The 16,915-nt window shown below is 50.0% G+C and overlaps 1 protein-coding gene across 1 annotated transcript in view; it reads left to right on the forward strand.

Annotated features, from left to right (window-relative positions):
• ANTXRL (ANTXR like) overlaps positions 1-16,915 on the forward strand; it is a 42,199-nt gene that overhangs the window by 18,028 nt on the left and 7,256 nt on the right. Inside the window, exons 10-16 of the mRNA XM_040970390.1 lie at positions 1,349-1,418; positions 1,935-2,013; positions 7,368-7,454; positions 10,146-10,256; positions 10,867-10,893; positions 11,851-11,958; positions 13,147-13,227. Of these exons, the coding sequence (XP_040826324.1) occupies positions 1,349-1,418; positions 1,935-2,013; positions 7,368-7,454; positions 10,146-10,256; positions 10,867-10,893; positions 11,851-11,958; positions 13,147-13,227 (563 nt within the window). The remainder of the gene's footprint in view (positions 1-1,348; positions 1,419-1,934; positions 2,014-7,367; positions 7,455-10,145; positions 10,257-10,866; positions 10,894-11,850; positions 11,959-13,146; positions 13,228-16,915) is intronic.

Here is a 16,915-nt window from a genome sequence, read left to right on the forward strand (position 1 = left end):
TGCTCAGGGGTGACTTAGGCAGGGAGTGGCCCTGTCTATGGGAGTCACTGGCTTTGGGACCCTTCTGCCAGGGCTCTCTGCCTCTCCAAGGTAAAAGGTGCTTGGGGAAGGCGGGGCCCAGCCAACATCCAGGAGGGGCCTCCAGATGATCCCAGAGGGGACCCATGGGCATCCTGGGGTCACTGTTTTCTCTGCAAGGTGGGCTATACCAGGATTGACGTGCAGAATCCCAACTGCACTTGGTCCTGATCTGTGGCTGGGCCCAAAATGGCTGTGCTCAGGGGTTTATTGCAAGGAGTTCAGATACAGTAACAAAGGCTGGTTTTCTTTTCATCACATTTTCCTCTATAGAACATTGGGCTGCTATTTTTGTAAAACAGAGGCACAAAGAAGACAAATTTCAAAACCTGTGTCCTGTATAGGAGAGAGCCTGACACCCTCAGGGACATGACCATTTGCCTTGTAGCTGCACCTTTGTCTTGGGCTACAGTGTGGAAAGCAATGGAGAATAAATAAAAAAAAAAACCAGTCCTTAATCAAAACTTAAATGATATCAACTCTCTTCACTATGGCATGGTACACTGAATTTAGTTTGAATTGGATGGAAGAAAATTACTAGAGTGGGATGAGAAAAAAAATATATATATAAGCTTTTGTAAAAAAAAAAATCACAAGAACACCTTAGGGCAAGTTCCCCATTCTGAAATCTCCAGATGATGTCCCTGGAGCCTGGGAGGCACAGGATGTCCCCTTGCCAGAGGTGGCAGTGTCTCCCGCCCTGCGACCAAGCCCTGGGGCTGCAGATCGGAAGGGGTCTTCCCCAAGCATAGCAGGTGCAGAGCCAGGGTCAGGCATCTGAAGAGACAGCCCATTCCTAGAGCCTAGGGGACTGTGCAGGGTGCAGAGGCAGGGAAGGGACCATCCTCCCAGAGGCATGGAGTGCAGAGCTACAGGGTCTTCTGCAGCCTTCGCTACCACCTGTAGCAGGAAGCCCAGGCAATGTGGGATGTCAGAGCCAAGCAGGCACAGAGCTGGCTCTTGGGTCCTCAGGCCTAGTCCACAGTGCATACAGCAGCAGGAACTGTATGATGTCCTCGCCACCTGCCACTTGCTGCCGGTGGTTGCCATCCACCACCCCTTGCCTTGACCCTCTCCTTACAGAACACGTAGAAGCAACTCCTGGGTGCGTGGGGCGCTGTCGTGCCCAGCAGGTGCCTGTGAGCAGCAGGGGAAAGTGGAACAGACAAATGGCACATCGGCCCAACATGACTCTGCTGGCCCAGGGCAGCTCAGTGTGATGGAGCTGAGGGACATGCATGGTGACATTCTTCCTCTGTCATGTTTTTAGATGAAAAGGCCGTCAGTATGGAAGAAAATAAGATCATTTGCCCTGTGCCAGTGATAGAGAATGCTGAACGGTAAGTGTCCCTGCTGATGTGCAGAAAAACCAGTGATTCATATTTGCCTCTGTTGGGTATACTCAACTGGGGATGGAAGTGTCAGTCTTGGGGCAGGGCAGGATAAGGGCACTCCTCCCACCTGTTACTGTGAGTGGCTCTTAAGGTATCCTGGGCAGTGGCCCAAGCAGAGGGGAGGTGGGGATTGCAGGAGATCATTTCCCCAGGAATGGCACTCATGCTCCAGCCGCCCCTGGCAGCCAAGCCAGAACACCAGGAAAGGAGGGAAGAGTGAGGACGAGGACAGCCCTCCCAGACCCAGATGGCTCCAGACCCTGTGAGGGCGGCTCATGGCTTGACCCACATCCCCTCCATCATCTCTGCAGACCCAAGTCGTCGGTGCTCAGGGCAGGGGTGAGGGAGAGAGGCTGAGCTGCAGAGTCATGAGCATGAGGAGATCTGGGGGCTGCAGTATCACCCAGGGCAAGATTTGTGTCTCCTCAGCTTTTCTCACTACCTCTCTTTTCTGGGTGTTAGATACATCTCTGTTGAAGTCAGCCTGACCAACGGCAAAAACTTCATTGGAAACAAACTGAACATGAGCACTAAACACTGCGTGAGTACCAAAGCGGGGTTGTTCTCTGTGCACATGTTCCCTGGGGAGGCCAGAAGGGGTGAGGGGACCCAGAGCATGCAGGCACCTCATCCACCAATTTCTTCCTATGCTCCTGTGGGGTGAGTGTGTGTGTGTGTGTGTATGTGTGTGTGTGTTTACTGGGGGGGTGGGGGGGAGGTGCTAGCAACAGGGTCCAGAACTTCTGTACCTCTCGGTCCCCTTTGGGGGCATCCTGGAGGGTTGGCCCAGCCATAGTCAGAGTGGATATGCTCTGAATCAATGCCTAGCTTTTGAGCTCTCCCTAAACTCACACAGCCCTCTCCACACAGTAGCAAACATCTGCCATCATTCCTTGGCTTGCTCAGCCTCCTTCCTGCCTCTCCTGCTTTCTAAGGATCCTCATGCTCTTTCTGCTTTCTCCAAGCTTGAGTTGCTTCCCTCCTGCTGCTGAAGGGGTAGCTAGCTGGGGTTTGAACCAGGGCTCAGCTCAGGCAGGTGCACCTGGGAGTGAAGGTGCTGCTAACCCCACTGTTCCCAGCTCCACAGCTTCTGGGCATCTTGGTCCAGGGCAGTGTAACAGGGAGCATATGTCTGGGATGGGGGTGGCGCTTTGGCTCGACCTTGCCCTTGCGAGAGATTTCAGCGCCTCGGTGACCCTGTCCATCCATACATACATCAGGAGCCAAACCTGTTGCAGCCCTCATGGGTGGTATGCCATCTCTCCTGAGACTGAGGGCGATCTTAGGAATAAAGGTGTTTCATGAGCTGTCACAAATGCTACACAGGGGACAGCTAGGTCCTGACATAGTTGCTGGAACTGTTGGCCACAGGACTAGATAGCAGCTGGAAATCCATTGACCCCCAGACCAGGTTGAAGAATATTGTTTTAGAATGGAAACCAGAGGAAAGGAGGGAGGCAGCTGCTGACCTAGAACCTCCGTAGTCTCCAGATAAGCAGATTACACTAAGTGGAGACATCCCTAGGACAGAAAAGTGGTCCTTCGGTCCCTGTTGCTCTGCGTTGGTTGGGGTCCACAGTCCAGGGGCTTATTTGTACATGGCTAGGAGCTGTTGGCCCTGGTGGCCAGCCGTGATGGAACTAAAGTCCAAATTTCAGCACCTACAGTATTTTTGTTGGTTTTACAATTGGGTGTTAACTAATTTACTTCCCTGGGCCAAGAATTAAGTTTGAGTCTCCTACATGGGTGACAGAGACCCAAACACTTGAGCCATCTTCTGTTGCCTTGCCTAGGCATATTAGCAGGGAGCTGGACTGGAAGTGGGGAAGGCAGGACTCAAACCGACACGTACCCCCACATGGGATGCTGGCATTGCAGGCAGCAGCTTAACCCTGCACGCTTCAACACTGGCTATACTTTTTTATTATGTTTTTGTCCTGTGAGGTTAAGAGCGCATGCTGTATCTGTAGCCACAGTTGTTTCTAGTGATTATGTACTGCAGATGAGAAAAAGATACATGGGTAATGATAATGAGATGTCCCACTTGCCCTACTTCTGGCAAAGCAAGAGAATAGGCAGAGAGGGATAGAGTGCAAACATTAGCAAGTGGCTTCTTTCAGAATGATCAAGGATGCTGTTGGCTGCGGTTCAGGCCACCGACTTGCACAGTGTTGGGAAACACAAATGTACACCATTGAAAGGACGCAAAGTAGAATTCTTAAACTTGCTTGTAATGTTTTAAGCAATAAGCCAATTTCATGCGGTAATTAGCTTAATTATCATGCCAAAAATCTGAGCTTTTTTTTAATTTTATTTAAATGAGACAGTCATGCACACACACACACACACACACACACACACACACATCTTCCATCTGCTAGTTCACATGTGGCTAGGGAGGGTGGGTCCATACCAAAGCCAGGAGTCTTGAAGGCCACCGGGTTCACCCATAAAGGCCCAGAAACTTGAGCCCTCATCTGCTGCTGTCCCAGGTGCAGAAGCAGGGAACTGGATCAGAAGCAGAGCAGCCAGGATTCAAACTGGTGTTCCAGTATAGGATGCTTGTCATTGCAGGCAGTAGCCTGGCTTGCTGCACTGCAGCATGGGCTCCAGAGACTTGATTTTCTCACATCATGTAGTCAGCAGTTGTGTGGGCATACCCCTCCTTTCCCTGCTATTAGGTCATTGAGCAGGACGGGGAAGCCTTTATTCTGCCAAGCGCCATTTTGGATATTTACAGCATTTTTCACAAGCCATACAACATTATCTGCTTTTAAAAGCCAGCTTGCTACAGATGGGCTGCATTTGAGTCTCATCTGTAGTTGCCTCGGCAGAGCCAGACTGGATGACTTGAAGCACTTCATGCTTCTTACCCAGGCCAGTTGGTTCCTGTCTAGACTCTGCTGTCCAGCTCCTGGATACACACAGCATCAAAAGACAACACCTGGACTTCAACTCCTGTGCACCTAAAAAAAACTTACCTTTTCCTTCTGTTTTTCTGTGAGCCTTTTTAAAAATTTTAATTTTGATTAGAAAGGCAGAGTTTAGATGTGTGTGTGTGTGTGTGTGTGTGTGTGTGTGTGTGTGTGTGTGTGTGCAAGAAAGGGGGAGAGATTTGGGAAGCTATGTCCTTCTCTTCTGCAGCTTCCTGAACTACCAGGAGCTCATCCTTGCTGAAAGAAGGGATCCCTGCCCTGCTTGTGCACAAACACAGATATTAAAGCCAACAATGGGGCATAGCAGGCATTAATTATATGTAATACATTAATTGAGATATTACATTACAAGAGAAACAATATATAATAATTACGTTACGTTTATATTACATTTTATGATACATAATGTTAATAATTGTTATTAGATTGTATATTAACATGTTATATAATTAAATATTAAAAGATTATTGATGTTGATGTGTTAGTTATATAATGCTAATTTCATATATATATACACATATATAAACACACTTTCAAGGGCCATCTAGAAATTCCAAAGTTAGTTCTAGGTTTAAATAAATAACTAATTTTAGAAATTTATTTTTAAGATACTTTTAAGTCTACCAAAAGTTTAAACACTTGGTTAGCTATGATCATTCCAGGGGGCCTGAAGGTTGGAGACACCAACTGAGGTATCACATCCCCTACTGGAACACCTGGGTTTGGTGCACAAATCCGTCTCCTAACTCTGGCTTCGTAGTCATAGTTCTTGGGAGGTAGAGGGATGGCTCAGGTGATTGGGTGCCTGTCACCCACAACGGATGCCTGGGCTGAGTTCCCAGCCCCTGGATTTGGCCCTTGCCCAGACTCAACCATTGCAAGCATTTGGGAAATGAATTGGTGAACTGTAACTTTGTTTCCATAATGTTTGCTTGCCTCCCTCCCTCTGTGTGTGTCTCAAAATAAATAAATAAAAAGAATTTGGTTTTTAAACAGCATTATTATGAAACAAAACCAAAAAAATTTTAGAGGCAAAAAGCGCAAGATCTTGTAGGGTCTTTGTCTTCTAAGCCAGATGTCCCAAAGATAAAGAAACCCTCCTGGTGTTTCCTATTCAAGGCAAAGGAAGGCTGTTAGATAACCCTGATCCTCCAGCCCACCAGCTCAGCCCTGAGCTGGGTACCAGCGGGATGCAATGCCAAGGCTCAACCTGCAGAAGACTTGAGACTTTGGGCAACTTGATCAGATGTAATCTCTGTTCCCCACCAGATCCATTCCTTTTTGTAACTCCCTGAGATACCTTCTCTGTACACTGAATTTTGTTTGCTACATCTCTTAACCGGAACAAGCAATTGTCTTTGGGGTGGGCGGGGGGAAGCCTTTTCTTTTTCCCTCCATGAAAGGATGTTCTTGTGCTCCGTAACTTCGTTTAGAAAGTGTGTCTTGCCTTCTTCACACACAGCTGCTTCCTCTTAGATTTTGTTTTAGTTCTTGCATATTAATCCTTAGCAACTGGGAGCCAATACTCTATAGCCTAACCCCATTTTGTCATTTTTTTAAGATAGGACTTCTCTTAATACATTGTTTAAATGTGGAAAGGGGACATGTTAACTAGCATCTTCGAATTGGTGCGTTTTACATCCTACGAACAAAACATCTAAGCGTAAAATTCTGAATGCGTGTTTCATAGTTGGTGGTTGAGAAACTTTCACATCTAGTGAATATATGACTGCAAAGAAGATAACCTTAGGAGATTCTTCAGACTATGGAGAGTCCGCTTACAGGTGCTTACCCCATTTACATCCACTGCACTTGCTAGTTCTGGACAGGAGTGTGTGAATTGCTCCTGGAATGGGAGCTCAGAGCTAACGTCAGCCCTTACCACAAGCCACTCACAATCTGTACGTGTCAGGATACTGCATAGCTCCAAAGACAGATATTTTTCATGAAGCCAACAGTATTAAAGTAGCCTCACTTAATATTCTTCTGACATCATGTAAGCTGTGAAAAACACTGGGTTTCATTTTTGTGTTGCTAAGTCAACACAGTACTCCTTAGACATTATACAAAGGCACATGTGGGGACTGGTATTGGGGGCCTCTGGGACACCAGCATCCCCTGTTGGAGAGCTTGGTTACAAGTTCTGGTTTATTTCGTTCCCAGCCTCCTTCTAAGGCCCATCCTGGCAGGCAGCAGGTGGTGGCTCGAGCAGTTGTGGTGCCACCTGACCACAGCCTGAGTTCTTAGCTTCTCTGCAGGAGATTCAGTTGAGAATGGCGGAGAATGAGCAGGCAGTGTGTTACTGAGAAAGCAAAGGTCTAAAACCCTTGCAGACAAAGTGGGGCCAACTCAGAGAAAGGGGCCCGTCTCTGAACAGGGGTCTTTTGGTGAGAGGGGAGGGCCATGTCCAGGAATCCAACTCCCTTAGATGGTTTGATGTTTCCTGTCCTGGCAGCTCACAGGTGTGTCACATGCTAAAGGATCACAAGGACGGGAGATCAAATCTAGATCCACACTGGGCACTTAGACTGGTGTGAGCCTGGTCTGGGCATGAGCCTGTTTAGCCTCAGAACAAGGAGACTCAAACACCTCTCCTGGAGGTCTGGGGAAAACAGCATTCTCCCCAGGTCGTTCACCTGCTCCCTCTGCATCCCAGTCTCAGCTGGGCCCTGCCATGTACCTGGGAGATCTGGATTGAGATCCCAGTTGCTGCAGGCTGCCTGGCCTGTTCCTGGCGGTCGTGTGTGTTTGGAGAGTAAGCTAGCAGATGGAAGATCTGCCTCTGTTTCTGTCTCTGTCTCTTTGCCTTGAAAATATTTAAAAAACAAAACAGCACATGTATAGACACAAGTGTCCACATAGACATAATAGACAATACACATACGTACTCATTCATGCAGAAAAATGTGGACAAAGCTGGGCAACCCTAACTTTGCATTTCCAAATGTCTGGCTCGTAGGTGAAAAAAAAGCTAAAAAATTTACATCTCAGAGACACAGAACATAGACCTAAACACCGTATTTTGCCGGGTACATTACCAGTCCAGGTAAGGCAAAATGGTCCAAGGTAAGGCTTGCTGTGTTTATTTAAGTTCATGGGCCTTGCTCCGTTGAGAGATGCAGTCCCCGTGGGGCGTGTTGGAGGTACCTGCTTGACCTGAGTGAGGATTTCACCTTGAGAAAAACTTTCTATTTGTAACTTTCTTTTGGCCTGCCCATGCTTGGGTGAAGGGAGAGTTGAAAAAAAAAATGGGTTTATAGGAGGGAAGAGGGATAATATTTGGGCCAAGTCCTTTTAAAGCTTCCCGGAGCTGTTTTTCCTTCTTTTGTTTCTCCTCCTCTTGTTTCAACTTAATTTCTGATTTTAGTCATTTTAACAGGAGAGTCTTGCTGCTCAGTTCTGGCTCCCTTAGTGAGCATAACTCCTTTCTAGAAAAAGTGAACCGTTCGGACCTGTTGTTCTTAGACCTTACCACCTGCTGGCATTTCTCCAAAGAGGCAGGGGGAGCTTCAGACTCTTTACCCAGTCCATCACCCCAGGGGGTGTCTGGTCCGTAGGATGCTGCTTGGTCAATGTGGCTCCCGTAAGTGTCACCAGTCGCTCACTAACTACTGTTTTGAGTGTCTCAAAGGTATGTGGTGTCCAGATGTTTGAGGTTCCTGGCGAGGTTGTCCCTCAGTGCATGCTCTAGTGCAAGCCAGATGTGTCCTCCTAGCCAAAGAGCGGGGTACATCCTTCTGTTAGGGACCCCATGGAACTGTGTCCCAACACTTCTGTGAGGCATCCAATCCTCTGGAAATGTCCCTGAGAGAGACAGGAACAGCGACATGTCTCTCATCTTCACAGTGGGTTTCATAATCCACTCTTGTTGGGATACAAGAAACAGCTCAGCCACTGGTTTCCTGAGAGCAAGATCCAGAGCGTATGGACATAAAATGGCCACATGGTGTCGCTATGCGCGCAAAGATCTCAGGCAAGCTAACCCAGAAAAACTGGACAGCAATGATAAAGGAGTGGAACTCACAATAAAGAACAGTATCAAATTTCAGGGAGCTCTCAGAACTCTAAAAGCCAATGAAAAAGTGTCCCTTAATCATGTTTGAAATTTTTCCACATTGTCCTTTAGGGTGTAAGCGTAAGAGCCATGGCGCATGGTTCCTGATCCCAAGGCCGGGATGTAGAAGCAGAGGTGCCCACCCCTTCTTGTCCCCAGGTCATGGGCCTGCTTCTTGGCAAATTTAATCGGCAAAGCTACCAGAAGGAGTTGTTGTCAAGATCCTGGGACTCATTTCCGAAGTCCCCTGCCTCCAGCGAGAAGGAGCACTCTTTTAAGTGGCAATGAGCATGCCCCAAATTGCCACGTGTAGGGGTGGAGGGAAGACTGTGCAGTGCAGCTGGGGAGCACATCTGTAATCTGCCTGTCCATGCATTGTCAGATATGGACACATATGTGCATATAGTCTGTCATGGTCCTAAAGCCTCAGCTTCTCCCGAGATAGAGATCTTAAAGCACTCAGCTGAAGCCAAAGGTGCCCAAGTGACCAGGTGATCACAGAACAATCTGTGCTTGCGGTAGGCTCCGAACCTGCTCGCAGCAGCTGGAGAGTGCATCTCCCTCCATCCTTTAACAGAAATGAGAGTTGTGTTTACATTGGAAAATTGGGGACTGGAGGGATAAATCATTTGCAGTGAATCTACCTGGTCCACAGAGAAAATAGGTAGGAGGGCTAGGGTCGCGTGGGAGAGCTCTGGTGCAGGAAGTTAGCACCAGTGCTGCTTCATGTGGAACCAGGTCGGCAGCAGGAAGCACACTGTGTTTGCACCTGTGTTGAGTAAGGGTGGGGCAGCCCGGGTGACCCGCCAGCAGTGTGGTATTTAAGTCAGGGTTTCATCCCAGGCAGTCTTTTGGCTGGGTTGATTTTAACAGGGTAACAGGGTTCATAGCCTTCATGTCACCCCTCTCCATCTCCTAGACCTTCTAATCACATGGAGAACATCTCATCAAAACAGCAGGTGTATTTAAAGACAGTTTCAGGTGCAGTGCTGTGGCTCTGAGGCTAGCCAGTTCCACTTTGGTCCACTTTCTGCCAGCCTGGGTTTCCAGGCGCAGGCTGCTCTGGCCTGCTGTCCTTGCTCAGCATGGTATCTGCTTAGAGGAGGACCTGTTCCCCAGGACTGAAGCTCCAGGTCCCTAGGAGTGAGGACTAAGCAGGAAGCCAGGTGCCTCTGCCCCCACCCCACGCTCCACATGGCCCGAACTGCGCTAGGCTCTCTCTTGCTCTCTCTCTCTTTCTCCCTCTTTCTCTCTCTACACTCACACACGCCCGCAAGGAGGGCATTTTGTGTCCCCTTGTGCAGATAAGGGATACAAAAACTCCTAGAGACCCTCATCCACCTGGTACCTGTAGCCAGGGGTCCTCACTAAGCTCCAGGCTTCAGCCAAGGCAGATAGAGCTAAAACAGTCAAGCTGGAGAAGCTCACAGGTTGCCTTGGCCAGGCCCCAGGTCAGAGGCAGGGAGCAGCATCAGTGGTGGGGCCTGCCTCTCTCTAGGTTCAGTCCCTGCCCCTAACTGAGCCGTGCCCCCTTTGAGGACAGGCAGCCCTGGGAGAAAGGCAGTAGGTGATGGAGAGGCTAGGAAGTGGCCACTGCAGGACATGCACACACAGGCCCTCTGCTGGCCTTGACCCTGACAGAATCTGCTGCCTCAACTGCCTCAACTGCCTCAACTGCCACAGCCCAGCAACAACAACAACGTGACTATTAACGCTCCCATCTACTTGATAGTGCTGCTGGCCCTGCTGCTGGCCCTCTGCCTGCTGTGGTGTTGCTGGCGATACTGCTGCAGGGTGAGTGTCCCATGCTGCCCAGCCAGGACTCAAGCCCTGCCCACCCCACTCAGGCACATGTGCCTGTCCCAGCCCCTGAGCCTGCCTCTGGCCATTTGCCCACCACCTCCCTGGCCATCACAGGAGCCAGCAGAGCCACACACCCTATCCTCCCATGGCTGCTCCTGACACTACCCCAGCCTCCCCCAGCGCCTCCTGCCCCAGTCTGATCCCAGAGACTTGGTCTGGGATACCTGAGCTCTGGCCCAAGGCCCATCTTGGTTCCCAAAGAGAGGCCACCCCAGCCCATGAGACCAAGGTTGCCTTTAAGCCACCCACTGTGTGGGTTCATGGGGTGACCCGTGTGGGGAGGGAGGAGGAGAAGTTCCCTGATGAAGGACTGAGGACCCAGAATGAGGCAGTGGGGAAAGGTGGGCAGGAAGAAAGGATAAAATGGTGCCTGAGACTCCAGGAGGCAGAGAATGAGACAGTGCCACAGCTGTAGTGTGCCCAGACGGGCACCTCTAGGGCCATGTCCTGAGCTGCTGCCCTAGCCTCCCCCCTGCGTGCGGATCCCAGGCAGAGCCTGCACAGTCCTACACAGCCCCTGTTTGTGTCTTTCACTTTCTAGAGGTACAAGGAGCCGCCGCCAGTAAAGGTCAGTGTTGTCCCCTGCCTGGGGAGATCAGGGACCCCTCAGCCACAGCATCCTGAGACCGAGGCCCAGCATCTCCCTCCTAAGGGGTTGGGGGTGGCCACAGGGCCTGGGACTCTCAGGGATGTCCCAGACAGCTCCTTCCATGCTCCCAGCAATTCTGGACTCTGAGCCCTAGAGAGGGCACAACGCCTTGGAGAACCCGGGTGGGTGGGCTCTGGGATGGTCCCCGCTGACATAGGAGCTTTTCTCCATCCCGGAGGGCCCCTTGTAGGCTGCAGAGGATGGACTGGGCTTGTGGACAAGCATCCCCCGGGCTCCAGGGCCCTGGTCCCACCTGCAGACCCCAGGAGTATGGGGCTCCTGGGGACCAGTTTCACGACTCCCTCCTAGCAGGGCCAATGGGCACGACTGGGTTAGCACTTGGAGAGGGTGGGGCTGAGAAAGACAACAGCATCCTGGCTGGCACTGTGCTTGTACCTACATGAACACAGGACTAGGATGGGTGAGTAGGGACCACAAGCCATGGCAAATGACTGAAGCAGGGAGGGTGGGCCTGGTTCTGCATGGGCTGGTGGGTGGGGTGGGACAGATCTCCTGCCCAGGTGGATGATCTCAGGAAGGTGCCATTGTGGGCAAATCCAGAACCAGGCAGCTGGCTCAGTCCCCTGCAGGGCAGCACAGCATGCAGACCATGCTTTGCCATGCAAGGGCCACCTGGGGGACCCAGGAATACAGGGACTGAGCCAACATCTGGAGAACAGTCACGTGAATCTCCAGGGGAGGCTGTGCGAGGGCCACATGGAGGGCTGTGTCCTTTACTTGGTACAGACCCTCAGGGTCCTCTCACCCAACCCAACACAGACTGGGCAGCCCTGGGCCATGTCCTGGGACAATGATCCCTGTCCCTGGGCTCTGGGGGATGACAGACAAGGAACACATGTTTGTTTTTCTTTCTAGGAATCAGAGGACCACCCGTGTCCACCACCTCCACCCCCGCCCCCCATAAACACCTGCCCCACGGTGATCGTCTCCTGCTGTGGCTGTGGATGCTCCAATGGCGTAGAGGTGAGACGGCACCATGATCCCAGGCCAGCCGGGCATACATACTGAAGGGACCTGGGCCCCTGAGCGGGAAATCCCCAGGCCAATGCAGGCAAGAGGCTATGAGAATACAAACCTGTCCCAAGCCCCAGGCCTATTCCAAACCAGCCCCCAGCTCACCCCTGCCTGGCAGTGCCCAAGCTCTAGACACGGGGCTAAGTTGGAGTCACGGGGAATATCCCCAGCTCTGGCAGCAACTGAGTTGCCAAGCCCTGGGCCCACAGGTGCATGAGTAAAACTCACCCAGAGTAGACTGCATAGAAAGGGCCCACCCAGCTCTGGCCAGACAGACCCTGCCCAGAAAGGCAGCTGTTCCCAATCTTGTGGCCTGCTGAGTCCAGGCCACACAGCAGCCTCAGGAGCAAAACACAGTACCCTCCAAGGCCATCCGAAGCCCCCGAGCTGCAGACTGCACTCCGGGATGGACATACACTCATCAGTATAGGAGCTGCCTCTTCCCAGAAGTCCCTTGGCCCAGTCTGAGAGGCAAAGATTAGCCATGCAGCAGGCAGGAACCCCAGGACAGGGTCAAGGGACCCCAGTGGCCAGCTTGCTACAGGATGAGGCTCCAGGGAGCCTCCGGCTCCTCTGCAGCCTCAGAGGGCAGCTGTAGGGCAGCCTGCCTGTCCCCTGACCATGCTAGACACAGACAAGCCTAGCCACAGTCTCAGGGAGCTAAGCAGCCCACTGCGCTCGCCTGGGACCCAGGCTGCAGGGCCCCACAGGGCTCTCTCCGGCCTAGGAGCTGCTTCCTCTTTGCCTTCCCTGGCTCTCAGACTCCTGCCTGTTTCTTCAGCACAGCACAGGGGCCCTCACTGCTTCTCCCTGAATCCCCCCAAAGCAGGCCCCTTCCCCTTACTTGAGCTCCAGCCAAGAGCCACACCCATGTGCACTGTGTGACGTGCCCATTTGTCCCCCGGGTATCCCTCCACCTGGAACCTTTCCCCTCAATCAGCCCTGAATACTTCAACTTCCTGCACCATCCCAGAACTCTACATGGTGTTCAGTGAGCACCCCATAAACACATAGAGCACCAGTACCCTGCCCAGGATGAGGGTGGAGATTGGTCTCAGGCTGTCCCAGGGCATGGAAATCTGGGAGCTTTCTGGAGGCAATGTCTATTGCTCGCTCATAGTTATGTCTGCTTTTCAGTGTAATATGAATGGCTTGTGCAACTTAATCCAACCAGCTTGTCACCAGGTGCCAGTGATGTGGTGTCGGACTAGGAATCAGGTGAGTGGGACACCTGTGGGCACAACGACCACTGCTTTTACCTTTGACACTTGCCCACTGTGGCTCAGAGCTGTGGTAGGCAGGTACTGAAAGGAATGCACTGGTTGCAGAGCTGTTACTTCATGTGTGTATGTGGCTGGTCCCTTGGGGGCGGCAGTGCTGGGGTCGCGTTTGCAACTGCTGTGTGGCCAGACATGGTAAGACCAGAGCTACCTAAAGGATTGTGGCTATGCAGCATAACATGTTGAGCAAAGACAAGGCTAGAGGATGGCCATGGGAGAAAGCACAGTTGTTTCATTCCTGGCAAAACGAGGGCAAAGGATTGAATAACAGTGTAATGGTCCCCTCCAGGAGGAAAGGTAGCAGGGTCATCACTTGGTGGACGGCCCTTGCAGCTGCCAAGACCCCTGCAGTCCTGCCAGTGGCAATGACCACTCCTATTTTACTGACAGCAGAACAAGGGCCAAGCGAGATCCAGGAAGTTGTTTAGGATTGCTTCAGAGAAATCAGCAAAATCCAGGGTTCTGTGAAATCAACCCCAAATCTTTCCTGAGACCTGGGAGGCCTGTGACTGTCCATATGTCTGGGCTTTCTTCTTGCTCCTCTGCTACCATCTAATTGGACCTTGCCCCTCCCGATCGTGGTCCTGAAGACACCACTGGGTGTCCTGTAAGATGCATATTGGGTACCCAAGCGTTGAGTCAGATAGGGAGGCACTCTAGGTCATTCCTCTTTGTGCGTTTGCTGCACTTAAAGTGACACCTGAACCCGCAACCCTCTGCAGAGGGCTCAGAAACTTTCCATTTCATCTGCTGTTGAGCTATCAACTAGCCTTTTGGTTTCCTCTATTCAAGTCTTCAGCTCCAAAATTCCTGTTTTGTTATTTTTATGACTTCTAGCTCTGATAAATTTTTCATATATACCATAGGCTGCCACTGAATTGTCCGTATGCATTCCACTGTATTACACTGAGGTTTGTCAAAATCATTATTTTGAATTTCTTTTGGGGAAATTCATTGATTATACTTTCCTGTGGAAGCCTATTACTAAGTATTTTGCTCCCTTGGAGATATAGCCTTATTTGCCCATCCTTCTTATGTATCCACTCTGTTATTTGCTCATCTTGCAGGTCAGGTGCCTCTACCAATTTTACAGGGTGATTTTCATATTAAAAAATTTTACTATTGGTGATATGTCCTGGGTAAGCTCTGTTAGTTTCAGTTCCAGGCAGATGTTTTAACACAATGTCTTTTGTAGCTTCATCAGCTTTAATCAACAGTAGCAAGGCCTGTGGTGACTCATGGCCTAGGCTGCAGGTATTTGAGGTAGCACTGCCAGCTGGCATGCAGTTCTCTCAGGCTGGCAGCTCTGGGCATGGCACTTCTGGCTGTATATATGGGCAAACCTTCAGTTCTCAAGGACCATGGATGGATATAGAAGCCCCAGGAGCTCCTGATGGTTCTAACACAGCTTTCCCAGTTGGGGTTGGGTACGTAAGGCACCTATTAATGTCTCAGGGTGCTGCACATTTCAAGCCAGACCAGTGAACCAACAGGGTCCGTGTCAGAGTTCAAGGGCTGCAAAGATGATTTCTCAGGAGTCAGTGGAGCAAGGATCAATTTCTCAGGACTGGAGGTGCAGTGGCTCCCAAGAGCTAAAGATCACTGAGCAGGTAACCCAACTTGTTCTCAGGGTCTCAGGGGGCTCAGCTGCTTCTTGGGGTCTTCACTGGAAGTATAAGCGAGCTGGCCAAGCACATGCCATGGGTTCAGGGGGTCAAGAATCATCATAACAAAATGCTATGCTGCCTCTTGAGAATGGGCAATACCACTTAGCTGCTGTGGTCTAAGCCACCTAGGACAGCCTGCCTGACTGGTCCCTGGGGCTGTGTGTAAATGGGACCACTCCTGCTAAGGAATTTTTGAAAACAGAAAGAGTAAGGGGAGACTTGTCTTGAAAACGTTAAGCTCCAAGAGAGCCTCGTCTTGGTTGTTCCTTGAGCAAGATGGTACCTGACTAGCCACATCCCTGTTGCCCAAGCACAGGCAGGTCTGCAAGGTCAAAACTGTTTTCACAATATCAGGATATCTACCTTTTATCATTGGTTAGCAGAAAGCGTGCAGAAGCTACAAACTCTGATGAGGTTTATCGATGGTGCCATATTCTGTACAGCTCCAGTGTCATGCTGCTGTTTCAAAATCCTGTAGGTTTCCTGTTCTTAAGCACAAACCCAAGTATTTATTTTTCATTGTGTCTTGTGCACTGTGTTCTTTTCCCTGTTTTTCAAATATTACAATATTAGCTTTTATGTTTCTGATTTAAGAATGAACTGCTAAGTTCAATAAACTTGTTCAACCAAAAAAAAAAGAGAGACATTAAATTCCACAAAGTAAAATAATAGGCCCATAAAATGATGGATCCTAATCAACAACAACCCATTCCCGCCCAGAATAAGTGGATTATACCATGGAGGCAGTAGGCCTTAGTGGTAATAGTGCAAGTGTGAGTGTACTTGGGTGACCTCACGTATGTTACCAATTGCTTAACAAATGATTTTATGAAATTTGCGAAATGCACATACCAAAACAAATTCCAAATCATTTTTAAAAGCTAAAATATCTGAAAATCCACAGTGATCATAGCTGAACTTTTTTTCCACTAAAGACATCTAAATAAGTATAAAGACTGACATTGTGATGCAGCAAGTTAAGTGCCACTGCTTACAATGGCATTCTGTATGGGAGCACTGGTTCAAGTCCCAGCTGTTCTGCTTCCAATGCAGCTTCCTGATAAGACATTTAGGAAAGCAGCAGGATGGCCCAAATGCTTAGGCCTCTTTCCACCCACAAGGGAGACTGGGACGGACTTCCTTGCTCTTGTCTACTGCCTGGCCCAGCCCCGGCCATTGTGTTTCTCTCTCTCTCTCTCTCTCTCTTTGCCTTGCAACTTAATAGATATTTTTAAATGGATAAGTGTAAAAGCAGTGGAAGGAATTCACATATGAGTATATTCATGAGTTTCATCTTATCTATGAATTCAGCAAAGATTTATCCTCATGTCAGATACTGGAGAAGACAAAATGAACTAAGCAAATTTCCCACTGCAATGCCAGAGCCGGTGCTTTCTCTGGAAAATGTCAGAGAATGCTATTCAGAGACTACGCCAGCAAATGCTTGACTATCCAATGAAGACTCTCCAGGCAGGGGATGGGAGTGGAAACTTTAAGATGGTGGGTGGAATGCGAATTGATAAGGAGCTGGTGGAGTGAAAACCAAGGCATTCTTTCCAAACAGGAAACATCCAGAGTAATGCCCTGGCGTGACTTGCACTTGCTGAGGGAAAAGGCAGGAAATCAGATCCTATCTTCCTCAACCTAGCAGTCAAGCCGTAGCTGATGAGACTCGGCGTCACATGAATGTAGGGTGTGGGAAACAGGCACACGCCAGGCCTGCTGCTGGGGTGCTGTCAGGAACAGGCTTTGCAGAAGCACCATCTGACCTCTGTGTATGCAGATCCAATCATGAATGAATGAATGATGAGCAACTCCAGACAGACATGGTCCTAGGAATGCACTTTCTGTCCCACACAAGGAGACATTTCAGATCTGCTGTGTCTGGAGGCAGAGAGACCTGTTTGGGGTGCAGTCATGGAGAGTGAAGAGTCCCTTTGTCATTCTTCAAGGGTTTTC

This window comes from Ochotona curzoniae, unplaced genomic scaffold (assembly GCF_017591425.1).
Source record: "Ochotona curzoniae isolate NIBS_2020 unplaced genomic scaffold, NIBS_Ocur_1.0 scaffold_4763, whole genome shotgun sequence".
NCBI classification, from domain to species: Eukaryota; Metazoa; Chordata; class Mammalia; order Lagomorpha; family Ochotonidae; genus Ochotona; species Ochotona curzoniae.